The sequence below is a fragment of the Pipistrellus hanaki genome (genome assembly GCF_964339955.1).
Source record: "Pipistrellus hanaki genome assembly, chromosome: 11".
NCBI classification, from domain to species: Eukaryota; Metazoa; Chordata; class Mammalia; order Chiroptera; family Vespertilionidae; genus Pipistrellus; species Pipistrellus hanaki.
This window is the reverse complement of record NC_140513.1, coordinates 71,000,377-71,014,111: the sequence shown is the minus strand read 5'-3', so window position 1 is coordinate 71,014,111 and position 13,735 is coordinate 71,000,377. Positions and strand designations below refer to the sequence as shown.

Below are 13,735 nucleotides of genomic sequence, written 5' to 3'. Positions count from 1 at the left end.
AGAGCCGTATGTGGCTCGCGAGCCAGTTTGCTGACCAAGGGCCTAGGAAATCATTTATAAGAATCAGACATTTACTAGACTTGTGATAGGAGTATGTTTGTGCAAAACATTTTTTCCCCCTCCATATAAACAGCCTTATTTGGAACTTATTCCCTTAAAGGATGAAATGGCTTAAATCCCATGGATATTGGATTCAACCAAGAAAGTGGAAAAGCAGCAGCCGGGAAACGGGCCCTTTAAAGTCTCCCAGGACCTGGCCACCGGGTCCCCTGCCGGCTCCTCCCCACCGGGCTTCATCACAGCCCGTTCCCGCTGCATCTGTTTGCTGGGTTAGAGGGCTGAGCCCAGGTCCCGGGCTGGGGCTGTGCCGGGCTGGGGCTGTGCCGGGCTGGGGCTGCGCCGGGCTGGGGCTGCGCCGGGCTGGGGCTGTGCCGGGCTGGGGGCCGCTGTGCCGGGCTGGGGCTGTGCCGGGCTGGGGCTGTGCCGGGCTGGGGCTGTGCCGGGCTGGGGCTGTGCCGGGCTGGGGGCCACAGTGCCTGGAGGGAGCCTGCCAGCGAGTGGCCTGATGGGCCTTGGAGTGATGGAGTATTTTATCCAGTCTGGTGATGGCTGAACACCGTGCATTTGTTAAAACTCCTCCAGTTGTACTTTACTGTGTGTAAATTATACCTTAATAAATCTGACGTTTAAAGAAAAGAATGAAATCTTGCCATTTTCAACAACATGGACAGACCTACAGGTTATTGTGCTAAGTGAAATAAGTCAGACAAAGACAGATACCATGTGATTTCATTTCTATGTGGAATCTAAAATAAAAATAAATGAACAAACCAAACAAACGCATAGTTACAGAGAGCAAATGGATGGCTGCCAGGTGGGCTGGGGGCTGGTGGCGAGGGGGGTTAGGAAATGCAGATCACCAGCTCCCTGGCGGGGAGCCGTTTCCTGGGGGAGCCGCCGCCACGGGGGACGAGCGCGGGCTTGCTTCCGGCTGGCTCTCTCAGGCGGCACGCCGGCGGCACTGTCCTCCTCCCCGAGCCCGCGGCTGCAGGCCGAGCGGGCCTGAGCCCTCACCTCTGTGCGCGGAGGGTCCCAGCTCCCGCCGTGCAGGAAGCACACGCCCGGAGACCCCACACCGGCCGCTGCACTGGCACGCGGAGCCTCAGGGAAACCTCCCGAGCTCAGGGAGGACGGCACCGCCTGTCCCAGGCGGCCTCGGGGCCTCGGCGACACTGAGGTGAAGGCCGCCTTCCCCTGGGCGAGGGGCTGGCGGGAGGGGGACGCAGGCCTGTGCCGGCAGGAGGGGCTGTGCTGCCCAGCCTCCTTGTGGGCCGCCTGCATCGGGTGACTCAGGTCACGAGGGAGGGAGAGCTGGGAGAGCCGTCACTTGCTGCTGCCGCTGTCTTTGTTTTAAACATATATTTTTATGGGTTTCAGAGAGGAAGGGAGAGGGAGAGAGAGAAACACCAATGATGAGAGGCATGTATCGGCTGCCGCCTGCAGGCCCCACACTGGGGATCAAGCCTGTAACCTGGGCCTGAGCCCTGACTGGGAATTGAACCGTGGCCTCCTGGTTCATAGGTCAACCGCTGAGCCACGCCGGCCAGGCCACATGCTGCTCTTCACCAGTTTCTCTTGGCAGCCGTTCGGCCCGGTCTCCTGCTTCTGCCATAGCCCTCTGTCCAGGTGAGCACCTGGGTAAAAAGGAATCCGGCTGCGCACACTCCTCCCGCCGGGCTCTTCCGCTCCGGTGCCCCTGCAGGGAGCAGGCGAGGTGACAGCCGCGGCCCAGGGCCTCTCCACGGGCCAGGCGGTGGCACCGGGCGGCACTGCCCCCTGGTGGCTAAAAGGTGTCCTTGTTACAGCTCTCCTGGAAGAAGAACATCTTTGAATTCCTGGCAGAACAGCGGCCTCACGTCCCTCACTCCCTTCCCCACAGACAGTCTCAGTCTCCTGTCCTGTGTGCTCCCCCTGGGCTAGGAGGGACCCTGCGGGGAAGCAGCCTGCGGGCAGCAAGGAGGGACTGGGCAGCTTTAACCCAGGGCACCGTGAGAGCTGGGGTTTGAACTCACAGCTGACGGCTCTGCTCTGGGATCCATCAGGTCTGGCCCTGAGGTGGGGCCAGGAAGGGCCAGGCCGCCACTGGGGTCTTGCAGGGCCAGCCTCGGAATGCCTGTCTGCCGTCCGGGCGCTGGGAGGGGTCCGCCCAGCAGACCCCAGCCTCCTACACACGCCTGCCCACCTTCCGCACACCCAGGAGCCGCCCGCACACGCCTGCCCGCCTGCTCTGGCCAGCACCCGACATCCCACCTGCCCGGGAGGTGGGGGTGGCACGGGGCACGGCCAACCAGAGGCCTCTGCACCACGTCCTCCGGTCCGCCTGACTTCAGTCTCCTGTGAGGGCCCCACCCCAGGCAGAGCGGGCCCCAACCACGTACCCACGCCTTCCTCCAGCTCTGCATCAGGCGGCCGTGCTCCCCGGCCACAGCCCTCCAGGTGGCCAGCTCTCTGGTCCACTTCTCCTGGGGGGTCACCTCTGCAAGAGAGAAGGGGCTCCAGGGCTCGGCTGGGCAGGCCCGCTGCTGACGGAGCAGCCTGAAGCCAGTGGCCTGGGTAGGCCTTCACCCCCGAGGCCCCACCTTCCTGCCCTGGGAGCTTCTTCAGCCAGTATCGCCACCTTCCCAGGCCACCAGCCCCGTGCACGGCCTGCCCCCCTCACCGGCACTGCACAGGCAGCGCGGCTCACCGCCCACACCCCTTGGGACGAGGAGAGACTGGGCCCGGGGCGGTGGGCCGGGGAGGAGGGTTCGGCCCCGAAGCCAGCTCAACTGAGCCGCGCTGCCCCGCAGGAGGGGCAGGACGGACATCGCCGGGGCGGCTGTGCGGCCGCCAGGGCTGGGCCTGAGGGTGCAGCAGCGACAGTGGCTGGCAGAGCACCGCCCGGAGCCGGCGCTCCTCGCAAACGAACACGGGCTGCGTCGCTGCTTTGGACAACACGCCGCCGGTTTCAGAAACGGCCCGAGAACCCGAGCCTCTGGCAGGAGCGGAGCTCACCCCCGAGCAGACTGGAGGGCCGGGCGCGCCCTACGCCCTGGACTCCGAGCTGCAGGCCGCCTCCCGCACAGCAGGAGGGACACACCGCACACGGAGCTGTCCCCCACCCACACACGCCTGCCCGCCTCCCGCACACGCCTGCCCGCCTCCCGCACACGCAGGAGCCTCTAGCACACGCCTGCCCGTCTCCCGCACACGCAGGAGCGTCCAGCACACGCCTGCCCGCCTCCCGCACACGCAGGAAGGCACGGGGAGACCGCCAGCTCCTCGGGCTGTGCCTGTGAGCTCTCTCCCACGCGTGTCTTAGACAGAATGCCTGCCTGCCAAACTCGGCGTGGCCACGGGACAGCACGGGCTCTGCAGACACGCTCCTGGTGGCTGAGGGCAGCCGGACCCCGCAGTGCCCGGGCCGGACAGGGCCAGACAGGGCCGTTGGAGGGGAGCCCAGTCGCCCTGGGCCCTGGAGCAGTCCGGGAGGCGGAGGACGACCCCGTGTGACTGCGGGGCAGGGACTGCAAACACCGCAGAGCCCGGTGTGGAAGTGACGGTCAGACCCGCGCTGGCGGAGCTCAGCACAGTCCGCGCGGGAAACCGAAGTACAGGAAGGGCCGCCTGGGCTCGGCCTCCGGGAACGCCACACTCCGAGGGGGCTGGGGGCGCCGTGAAAACGGACTCTCATCGTTCCTGGGAAAGCCGGGCTGGAAGGCAGCGCCAGGCCGGGGCAGACACGGTGCCGTGAGGGAGGCACCGCCCAGGAGAGCCGCGGGGCGGGGGCTTACCGGGCTCCAGCACGGCGACCCGCACGCCGGAGGCCTGGCTCCCGGCCCAGGAGCGGACGGAGCAGCGGTACTCGGTGCTCTCCCGCACGGCGTCCTGCAGCCAGCTGAGCACGTGGGCCCCGCCGCCAGGCAGCGCGAGGGTCTGCACGGGCACACACACCTCCAGCTCCCGCCCGTTCTTCTCCCAGACAACATGCGCGTCCGCGGGACCTGGGGGCACACAGCCAGCTCCGTGTCCGGGACCCAGGGCCCAGGGCCGGCCTGGGGCGGGGAGGGTCGGGCTGCTCAGGCCAGGCTCTGCAGTCCCAGCCGCACTGAGTGAGGACAGCGGGCCGCTCAGCCCCAACCTGGCCTGGAGCAGGGTGCAGGGCAGGCCCTGTGGTCCCCGTGACCCCGAAGGAACAGGCCGTGCCCTCTGCCCAGGGGCCCTGCTGCTCAGCCCCCAGACGTCCTTCTCAGATGCACCTGTACAGCGTGTCCCCAGAGCGCGGCCTCGGCCATCAGGGCCGCCCCTTCTCCCGGCTGTGAGCCCGGGGCAGTGCGGGGTGTGGCACAGGGCGGCGTCTGTTCCGAACAGGGGGTTCTGGGCCTGGGAACTTTCACCCTGCGCTCCCCCTCCCCCCAGCCCTGTTGCCAAAGGGGCCTCCTCAGGCCACACCCTGTCCCCGCCACAAAGCCCAGAGCCTGCCCTCCCAGGGCCTGGCTGGGCCTGAGGAGGGAGTGGGAGCAGCTGCCCAGGAGCTCCTGGGGCGCCGGGAGGGGCTGAGGCCACCGAGGGCCTGGAGGACTCGAGGGCAGTGGAGAACGGGCCTTTCTCCCACCCTGGCCCTCGCTGCTGGTCAGGGACTTAGCTCCCAGTCTCCCTGCCTTGGGCGGGCCCAGGGGCAGATGTCCAGTGGTGCTGAGGGAGGATGGTGAGCGGGAAGGCAGGGGCAGAGAGCCTGAAGCAGGACCGGCTCTGCCCAGCGCCGGAGCAGCCCAGCCACCTCCTCTCCCCAAAGAGCAGATGAGCCCGGGCCGCGGGCTGTGTGGAGGGGGGACCCTGCTCCCTGCCGCAGGCCACTGGGCCAGGACCCCAGGGACTGTGCCCGGGAGAGCCAGCATGGCCCCGCCGCGGTGCAGACCTGGAGCAGGCAGCACAGCGAGGGGAGCGACGGGCCGGACTCCTGCGGCCTGTCCCTGCTGCTCCTGTCACGGCACCAGGGCCGGGCCAGGCTGCGCTGTGCACCCTGCTGCTCCCTCACTCTGCCTGGGCCCCAGGCACCCGAAGCATGGACCAGGGACACCCTGCAGGTGGGTGGGCTGCGGGACCACCCAGCCCAGCGCTGCCAGCGTGACCACCCCACTACCTGAGACTCTGCTTTCAAAGGCCAGGTTCTTCCCACCGACCTGGACAGGGTGGAATAAACCGCTTCATGCAGGGCGGCCAGCAGAGGGAGGGCCGCGCCTGCCTGCGGTGGCCAGAGAGCCCTGGGCAGACACATCCGAGCTGAGGACCAACCTGCCAGCACAGACGGCAGCAGGCGTGCGGGCGTGAGTGTACGGGCGTGTGTGCGCGCGGGCGTGTGGGAGCGTCCCCGCCACACACGGGCCAGGGGCGCGCACTGTATCGGGAGGGTGGGGTGGGGGGCAGAGACCAGCAGGTGCTGGGCCGTTAGAAAGAGGGGGACTTCTATTCTAACCGAGATTCCTTCCGATGGCTCCCCAGCTCCACAGGCCAGTCCCTTCCTCAGCAATCCTCCAGGGACAGGCTCAGACTTCCTCCCGGCAGGCAGAGCCGGCCAGGCACTCCTGGGAGCGATTCCGAGACGATGCCGGGCCGCGGGGGGAGGAAGGCGTGTGCCTGTGAGCGGGACGCTGGGAAGCGCCGCCAGGGGGCCATCCGTGCCGAGGAATCACACTTAAGAAATCGATTTAGCAACAGAGGCAAACTGACAAGATGTTCAATGAAAGAATACATGTGCTTGTGTGTGTGCACACATGTACATGAAAGGGTAAACGTGTGCATGTACATGTGTGTAGACACATTCTCACACATGCACAGAGAAAAGGCCTAAAAGTGCTCTAATGCTGCCTGTGGCCACCTCTGGATGGTTTAATTTTAGGTCATTTAGATTTTGCTCTTTATGCTTTCCCAGAGTTTCTAAATTCACAGCAAAAAAACAAACAATGCTTTTATAATAAAAATAAAATGTGATAGAGGAAAAAGAGATGTGCTGACTCGGAGGGAAATTCTGGATGCAACCAAGTCCTATGCGTGGCCCTGGCCGTCGCCACGGGCAGCCCCGGGCGTATGCTCCGTGCTGGACCCTCAAGGCTTGACTCCGGCCCTGTAGCTGTGTGTGGTTTGTTCTCTGCCTACAGGCAGCTCTCTCCGCACACGCGCATCGTGCGCACGCACGGGTGGACCGCATGCACTTGCTGCCCCCGCACACGCTCATGCTCACACGGGACAGCACAGACCCGTCCCACGGCGGCCGCCCAGCCCGCTGCCGGCCCCCGGCCGCCGGGCACCGTGGGGGGTAACTTCAGGGACTGATTCTCGTGAGGCGCTGCGGTCGAGAGACTATGGACACTGGAGTCAGTTCTAAAGGCCCGTCTCCTTCCTCACTCCCAGCACTGCCTGCTGACAGGATGGGGCAGCAGCTTCCGGAAGGCTCCGCGGAGCAGCGCCGGCGAGGCAGTGGTGGCTGAGCGGACTCAGCGCCCAGCCGCACGGGCGAGGCGCAGACTCCCAGCCCCGCCCTGGGTGTGGACAGTGCGAGCCCCCTGAGCCCACTGGACAGTCTGTAACTGTGGTAATCGCAGCAAGACACTGACAGGTTAGCGAAGTACTTACGGTCCATTTATTCTTTAAAAACTATCCAACTCATTCTGAATGCAGAGGAAATCAGAGAGAGAGGGAAAGTGAGGTTAGAACGGTCAGCAGGCCCCACCCCGGGACACGGTGGGGACCCAGGCGCCCGAACCACGTGGCCACAGGGCCGCTCCCTGGAAGCTCAGCGTGCGGGGCCCCGGCTCCGGAGCGGCCGCGGGGGTGGAGCTGGCCGTCTCCAGCCCTCAGGGCCAGGGCCTTCCTGCCCCGGCTCCCCCGCTCTCCCATTGTCTGAGGAGAGCAGTGGGTCAGAGCTGATTCTTTTGTATTTTTTTATATTTTATTGATGTTTCACAGAGAGAAAGGGAGAGGGATAGAGAATTAGGGATAGAGAGAAACACTGACCAGCTGCCTCCTGCACACCCCCCACCGGATATGTGCCTGAAACCAATGTACATGCGCTTGACCGGAATCGAACCTGGGACCCTTCAGTCCGCAGACCGACGCTCTACCACTGAGCCAAACCGGTTACGGCTGGAGCTGATTCTTTTTGACAAAACCAGAGCCTGGGAGCCATGCCTCTCCCTGAGGAGGGGACACCATCCTGGAGGTTGGGGGCCCGAGAGCCTGAATGGAGGGGATGCGATGAGAGCCACTCAGTGCTGGGCCATCCCCCAGGGGCCGCCCGGCAGCAAGTCCTCAGGGGCCTGTGCACGTGGTCCACTCTGACCCCGAGGCCAGCGGCCAGCGAGCTAGCCACCTCCCATTCCCGTGCCCAGGGCCCTGCCAGCACCCCCTGGAGGGCACTCAGAGCACAGGGCTGCGTGCACCCTGGACCCCCATGTGGACCCCACACACTCCCTGCAGGCCCCGGAGCCCAGAGGCCAGAGGTCGCAGCCCCGCGGGAAGGGAAGGCTCTCGGTCTCCAGTGCCCTGGCTGCACTGCTCACCGCCTCGGAGTGTCTCGAGCCCGTCACCACGCTGCCTGGGACCCGCTGAGAGCACACCCAGGTCCGAGCTCCCGGGGCCCGAGCCCACCTGTGAGGGTGCGGTGGGCGCCTGCCGGCCCCAGCTCCGTGGGGGACCTCCTGGGGGTGACGCTGAGATGGCAGGAGGCCTCCAGGGACCCGGGTCACCCGCTTTGCCATTAGGAATGTGGATCATCACTCCAGAGACGAGAGCGCTTCTGGGAGAGCCACCCCATCAGGCTCGCTCAGCACCAAGGCCAGCCAGGTGGTGGGACACCCACCCAGCCAGCCAGCAAGGTGGAGGGCTGACTCGCCAACTCATGAGCCAACTACCCCCACAGCTCAGCCTGGGCCTTCCAGGAGCCCCAGCACACACACCACCTCCACCAGAGCTTGGGGACCAGGAAGTCCCCTCATGAGCCCCGCCTTCCTGCTGCCCTCTGACCGTGTGGCTAAAGGCTCCGATGCTGACACCGTGGTTAATACATAGAGGGCCTCCACACCTGCATGTAAAATGCTACCTAATGTGTGTGTGTGAGATGTACACAGTGTGTATAGCGTGGCATGCATACATGTACACGACACGTGTATGTGGGATGTAACAATGCATGTGATGTGTGCACTGCGTGTGTGATATGTGAGTGTATTGTATATTTGTGTGGCATGTGTGACTATGGTGCATGTTTGTGGTATATGTGTGACGTGTGTAGTATGTGTGGTGTGTGTGGCATATGCAGTGTTTATGGCATGTGTGTGTTGTGTGCAGTATGTGTGGCATGTGTATGTGTATGGGGTGTGTGTGTGAGATGTGTGCAGTGTTTATGGCGTGTGTAGTATGCGTGGTGTGTATATGTGTGGAATATGCATGAGATGTGTGCAGTGTTTATGGCGCACACATGTGTGGTGTGTGCGTGTGTGGCTTGTGTATGTGAGATGCGTACAATGTTTATTGCATGCGTGTGTGTGGTGTGTAGGGGGTATGTGTGTGAGTGTGAGAGATGTGTGGTTTGATCCTGAATAGAACCTAACAAGCACCCCCTCCAGGTGGACAGGACACGGCCAGCTCCCGGGAAGGCGGTCCATCCAGGATGCCCTGCCTCAGGTGTGGCGCGGGAAACAAGGGAGCCCAGGTGGGCACGCGCCTCTGAGCGAACAGTGCCCCACTGGAGCACAGGGAGCGGGGCCTCGGCTCCCTGGTCATGGTGCCCGGTGCCACCCCTCAGCTCCTCCCGCTGTGCACCACGGCCCCCCAGGTCCTGCCCAGGAGGGGCTGGCAGGGTGGGAGCGGCTCCCGGACCCCTCGGCAGCCCGAGCCCAGTGCGGGACGGCCCGCGGGAGCGAGGGCTGCCTGGGTGAGCCTCCCTCTCCGCGTCGGCTGTCCAGGGGCCGTTCCCTCCCTCGGCCCCAGCCCCTCCCTAGCTCTGCACTAAACTCCCAACACGCACGTCTGAAACACCAGAGGGCTTCTGTTCTGAGCCGTCTCGCAATCTGCGCTCCCAGGGCCCCTCCTCTCCTCGCCCAGAGGCTGTGCACGACCACGTGTGTACACACCAGCAAACATGTGACACGCCGAGTGCTCGCCCGTGGAAGTGCGTGGCTCCATGCTCACCTGTGTCTGTCCTCCCAGGTCACCGTCTTCCCCTTCCCCCTGCGCCTGTGGGGACGGGCTGAGGGCGGGAGCGGTTCCCGCAGCCTCCAGGGAGTCACTGCGGGAGCGGCCGGGGCAGCTCGCAGGCCTGGCCTCGCATGGGGCAGACCGGGTCACGTGGACCCCCCGTGGTCTGGCTCCACCACCTCTGGCTCTCAGGCAACTTCCCCTGCCCACCTCCTGGCCTGCGCAGAGCGCCAGCGGCCATGGGCTGGCCCCGAGCAGAGGGAGGGTAAGCCAAGGCTTGGGTGCCCACCCAGCGGGACACAGGCGGCAGCCTGACATTCTTAGTGGCTTCATGTTTATTTACAATCTCACAAACTGAATGGCCGGCCGGTGTGGCTCAGTGGACTAAGAGTCCACCCAAGCACCATGAGGGCCCGGTTCGATTCCCAGTCAGGGCCCATGCTCATGGTGGGCTCGATCCCAACCAGGGGGCGTGGAGGCAGCTGACTGATGCTCCTCTCACATCGATGTTTCTCTCTCCCTTTCTCTCTCTATAAAACCAATAAAAACGTATTTTTTTTTTTTAAATCTAAAAACTAAACAAACCAGGCTTTGTTTCATTCCTCCTCTCAGCCTGTGACGACTCTTCTGTGGCTATTCAGACGCCCACACATGGGAGACCGGGCTGCTAGGCACTACCCAGACCTGGGACCCGCTCCAGGGTGGCGAGCTGTGCCCACCCCCATGCTGCCTGTGAGCCTCCTGGTCCGAGGGCGCCCGCTGGGCCGTCTTTCCCACCTGTGAACACCATCAAGCAAGTCGCTGACACAATCCCCACTCCAGAGGCCCGGAGCTTAATTCCTAAAATACCCGCATGCCTCACACCCACACTGCCTTCAGACACAGAAGCGACCCCAGACCAGATGTCAGCCGACGCGCCGCGGAAGTCTGGCAGCTAGCGGCACTGAGTCAGGGTACCGACCGCCTCTCTCTGATTTTGTCAGACAGAAAATGACAACCATCGGTGGGAATGATCACAATCACACCTGTCTTTTTCTTTTTTTTGTCCAAGTGGGAAAAGTATTTTATAGTGGCACAGAACTTCAGTCATTAGTTTTATGTATGAGATGGACAAGGCTGACCATCGCTGCCACAGACCAGTTTGGCTGATGCACAGCTACCCCCTCTCCGGGCGGCTCCCGGGCCAGCGGGCAGAGCGAGCAGGGGTGGCGGAACCCTGCCGCGGGGCTCGCGCAGCTGACACGCGTCTCTGCGGAGAAGCCGGCTGGCCGCCCGGCTGTCCAGAGGCACAGCTACATGCTGACCGTGAGGCTCGCCGAGGCTGCTCGCCGGGGCTGTCGGGAGGTGCAGCCGGAGGGCCCCTCCCCCCCCCCCCCCCCCGGCGGGCACCCACTCACCTGTGGCCTGGCAGAAGAGGTGGAAGGCGCCCATGGCGGGCACGCGCTGGGCCTGGTCGCTGAGGAGGGGCGGCAGCAAGGTGACCCGTGGGCGGCCGTCGGGCCCAGAGCCCGAGGCCGGCCAGGGGCTTCGGGGGGAGGAAGATGAGCCGGGGCCCAGACAGGACAGGGAGGACCCCGGAGGAGGGGAGGGCATAGGAGACGAGGCTGCGAGACAGAGGACAGAAAAGAGAGGGCGCTGAGGCAGGCGTCGTCACGAGCAGCACCGCATGCAGAGACGGGAAACACGGTTAGAAAAGACGCGCCCACGGGGTCCTGCCCGCCAGGCTGCTCCAGGAGGGGCCGGGAGACCCACCTGCGCCCGCACGGCCTCAGCAAATCACGTGCCCACAGCAGGTATAAGCTTCTCATTTATTCGGTTACTTTTCAAATGTATACATTTCAAAGTAGAAAAATAAAAACAAAGTAAATCTTATAAAACACAAATGTTTACACCAACACAGTGGAACCCTATCGCACTGTCCGCACGGGACACAGACATCCAGTTACTGCTCTCGGCCACGGAAACGTCGCCTCGCGTGGGCGTGTGGACAGGGAGGTGGACCGCGAGGTCCGTGCTGTTAAACCGCCCGCCCGCCCGCCTGCCCGCCCGCCCTGAAGACGCGGCGGCCGCCCCGGCCCAGCACGTGGGCGCGCCCGCCCTCCCGCTCTCTCCGGCCGTGGATGCTCAGGTCGGCCACGCGGAAAGGTGTGGAGTGGAAGCCAAAGGAAACCGCCGTTCGGATGATCGGACTCCACGGGACAGGAGGCTGTGGCCAGGGGCCGTGAAACAGCCCCGAGCTGCGGGCCAGCCCAGCTCTCCCGGGGGCCACCGCCCTCGCTCAAAACCCTGCGGGGGCCACGGGGCAATCCTCCGCGCCTGCTCCTCTTCAAGACTTAAAACGAGAAAAACGGAGCAGAAAGAAACTCTGCCCAAAGGACGCCTCCCGCGAGGAATGTTTAAAAAGTCACTGTGCTCAGGAGGCGGCCTTGTCTGCATTTCGAAAAGCAGCAAGAACGCTTTAGCAAAAGTAAGTTTATCCCTGAGAATCTCCAGCAACGGAAGCCACAGCCTACCCTAACGTACAACAAAACCAGAAGATGCGCATCTTCTAAATATTGAGACATCTGCTTTAGCGACTTAAAAAGTAAATGACCCAACACTTCAACTCAAAGCAAAACCCAACAGTCAGGTGGAAGAAGAGCTTCGTGCGGACCCGGACAACAGGCGACCCCGGCCCCTCCGCCAACCACACCCTTCCCTCCCGGACGGGCCGCTCAGGGCTGCGTTCCCAGGTGACGCTGGGTGCGGCCCGGCCCCGCCCCGCCTGCGGGCACGTCTCCGGCCCCCCGACCGACTGACCAGGAGGCCCCGCGGGACGCCCACCGCTTTCCGAAAGCACAGAGAGAAACCAGGTCACGAGTTCACCCCACGAGAAAAGACACAAGACCGAGGGTGGCCGAGGACGGCCGCCGGCAGCACGGGACACGGGACCCCGCGGCAGCTCAGTCCGCGTCCGCGTCCGAGTCGGCGAACTTCAGCTCGCACTTGACGTCGAAGGGCTTGTCCCTGCCCGGGAGCTCGTCGATCCTCTGCGAGTCCTCCCTGTCGGTGGGCGCCCTGCTGGCCGTGGTGTCCTGCTCGGTCTCGTAGCCGGTGTCGGGCGCCGGCCGGGGCTGCCCCCCGTTCTGCTGGGAGAAGCTGCCCGGCTCCACCAGCGTCTCCTTCACGCTCTGCTCGCAGTCGGCGAAGTCGGGGGCCGGCTGCTTCTTGCCCAGCAGCGCGGAGCGCACCCCGAGGCAGCGGCCCGGCAGGAAGCCCTTGTAGCAGTTGTAGGCGAGGAGGCCGAGGCAGAGCACGAAGCAGAGCAGGAAGAGGGACAGGAGGAGGCGGTCGTTGCCGGCCTGGAGGTACAGGGTCTTCTCCGACTGCACCTGGGGCACAGTGTGGATGACGGCCTTCGGCTCGCAGGACGCGCCGGTGGGCGCCGGGCCGGAGGGTGTGGCGAGCCGCCCCGCCGGGGTCCGGGGAGAGGAGCCTCGGACGGGCCCCGCGGACGCGTCGGGGGGGATCCCGGCACCTTCCGTGCGGGGGGCCGGCGAGGAGGAGGCCCCCGGGGCCCGGGGCTCCGTCCTGACCTCCAGCACGTGCCTGGCCGTCACCCGCGAGACCGTCTTGTTCCTGACCCTCTCCTCCGACAGGCACTGGTACGCCCCGCTGTCCCCTTCCGACAGGTTGAAGATGAGCAGGGTCCCGCCCACCAGGCCGTACTTGGGGCCCTCGGCCCTGAGCACGCCGCTCCGGAACCTCCACACCACCCGCGCCAGGTTGGACTTCGGGGAGCATGTGAGCTCTGCGGTGCCGCCAGGCTGGAAAAAATGCTGCCGGGAGCTTTCCTTACTTTTATCTGGAACATCAAAATAAACGTGCACCGTGTCAACAACCCTGCTCCCACGACTCCTCTTCAAAACAGCCAGCACGCACAGAGGACACGAGAGTCCCACCCACAGGAGGACGTGGACGCTTCCAGACGGAGGAGATGAAGACATGCATGAGCAAAAAGCAAAGAGCAGCCCCGGGCGGAGGCAGAGGCTCCTCTGGCAGCAGAGACCCTCTCGCACCCTGGCTTCCCGGGAGGACGCGGGGGGGGGGGGGGGTAGGAGGGGGCGCCTGAACGCGGCCTGGCGCGGCCTGGCCACCGCACACCGCAGCCTGGCACGCCTCCTCCCAACCTGCCTTCCGGGCCGCAGCCGGGCTGCCCCCGGGAACGCCCCCGCCTGGCCATGGCGGCTGGAGGACCATCCTCCCCGTGTGCAGACAGCGCCCTGGGACACACACCCTCTGGGCCGCACCCACCCTCCCCCAACAGGAGGCCCAGAGATGGCCACGGGTCTGCCAGAAAAGGAGAATGCACAGACGCCACAGCCCAAAGCACCGTGAGATGGTTACGAGAAGCCATTCCTGAGGAGCAGAGAGAACGAGCAACTCACCGGGGCACGCGGACACCTCGCCGCCCATGTCCTGGATCAGGGCCCTGCAAGACAAGGGCAGAGTGGGCGCGGGCCCC

The 13,735-nt window shown here is 64.6% G+C and overlaps 1 protein-coding gene across 9 annotated transcripts in view; it reads right to left on the bottom strand.

The window, feature by feature from the left end:
* Nucleotides 1–779: 779 nt before the first annotated feature.
* Nucleotides 780–13,735, bottom strand: part of SEMA4D (semaphorin 4D) — an 88,506-nt gene continuing 75,550 nt past the window's right edge. For 6 of the 9 annotated variants that reach the window (XM_084899059.1, XM_084899064.1, XM_084899062.1 and 3 more), the window contains exons 15-16: nt 13,659–13,702; nt 11,021–13,075 (exon numbers count right to left, since the gene is read on the bottom strand). In XM_084899059.1, coding sequence (XP_084755185.1) covers nt 12,174–13,075; nt 13,659–13,702 — 946 coding nt within the window. In that variant the 3' untranslated portion in view covers nt 11,021–12,173. Of the gene's footprint in view, nt 1,871–2,438; nt 2,537–3,833; nt 4,044–10,628; nt 10,836–11,020; nt 13,076–13,658; nt 13,703–13,735 lie in introns of those variants that run through there. The other 3 variants (XM_084899066.1, XM_084899065.1, XM_084899067.1) reach the window with 3 other exon arrangements.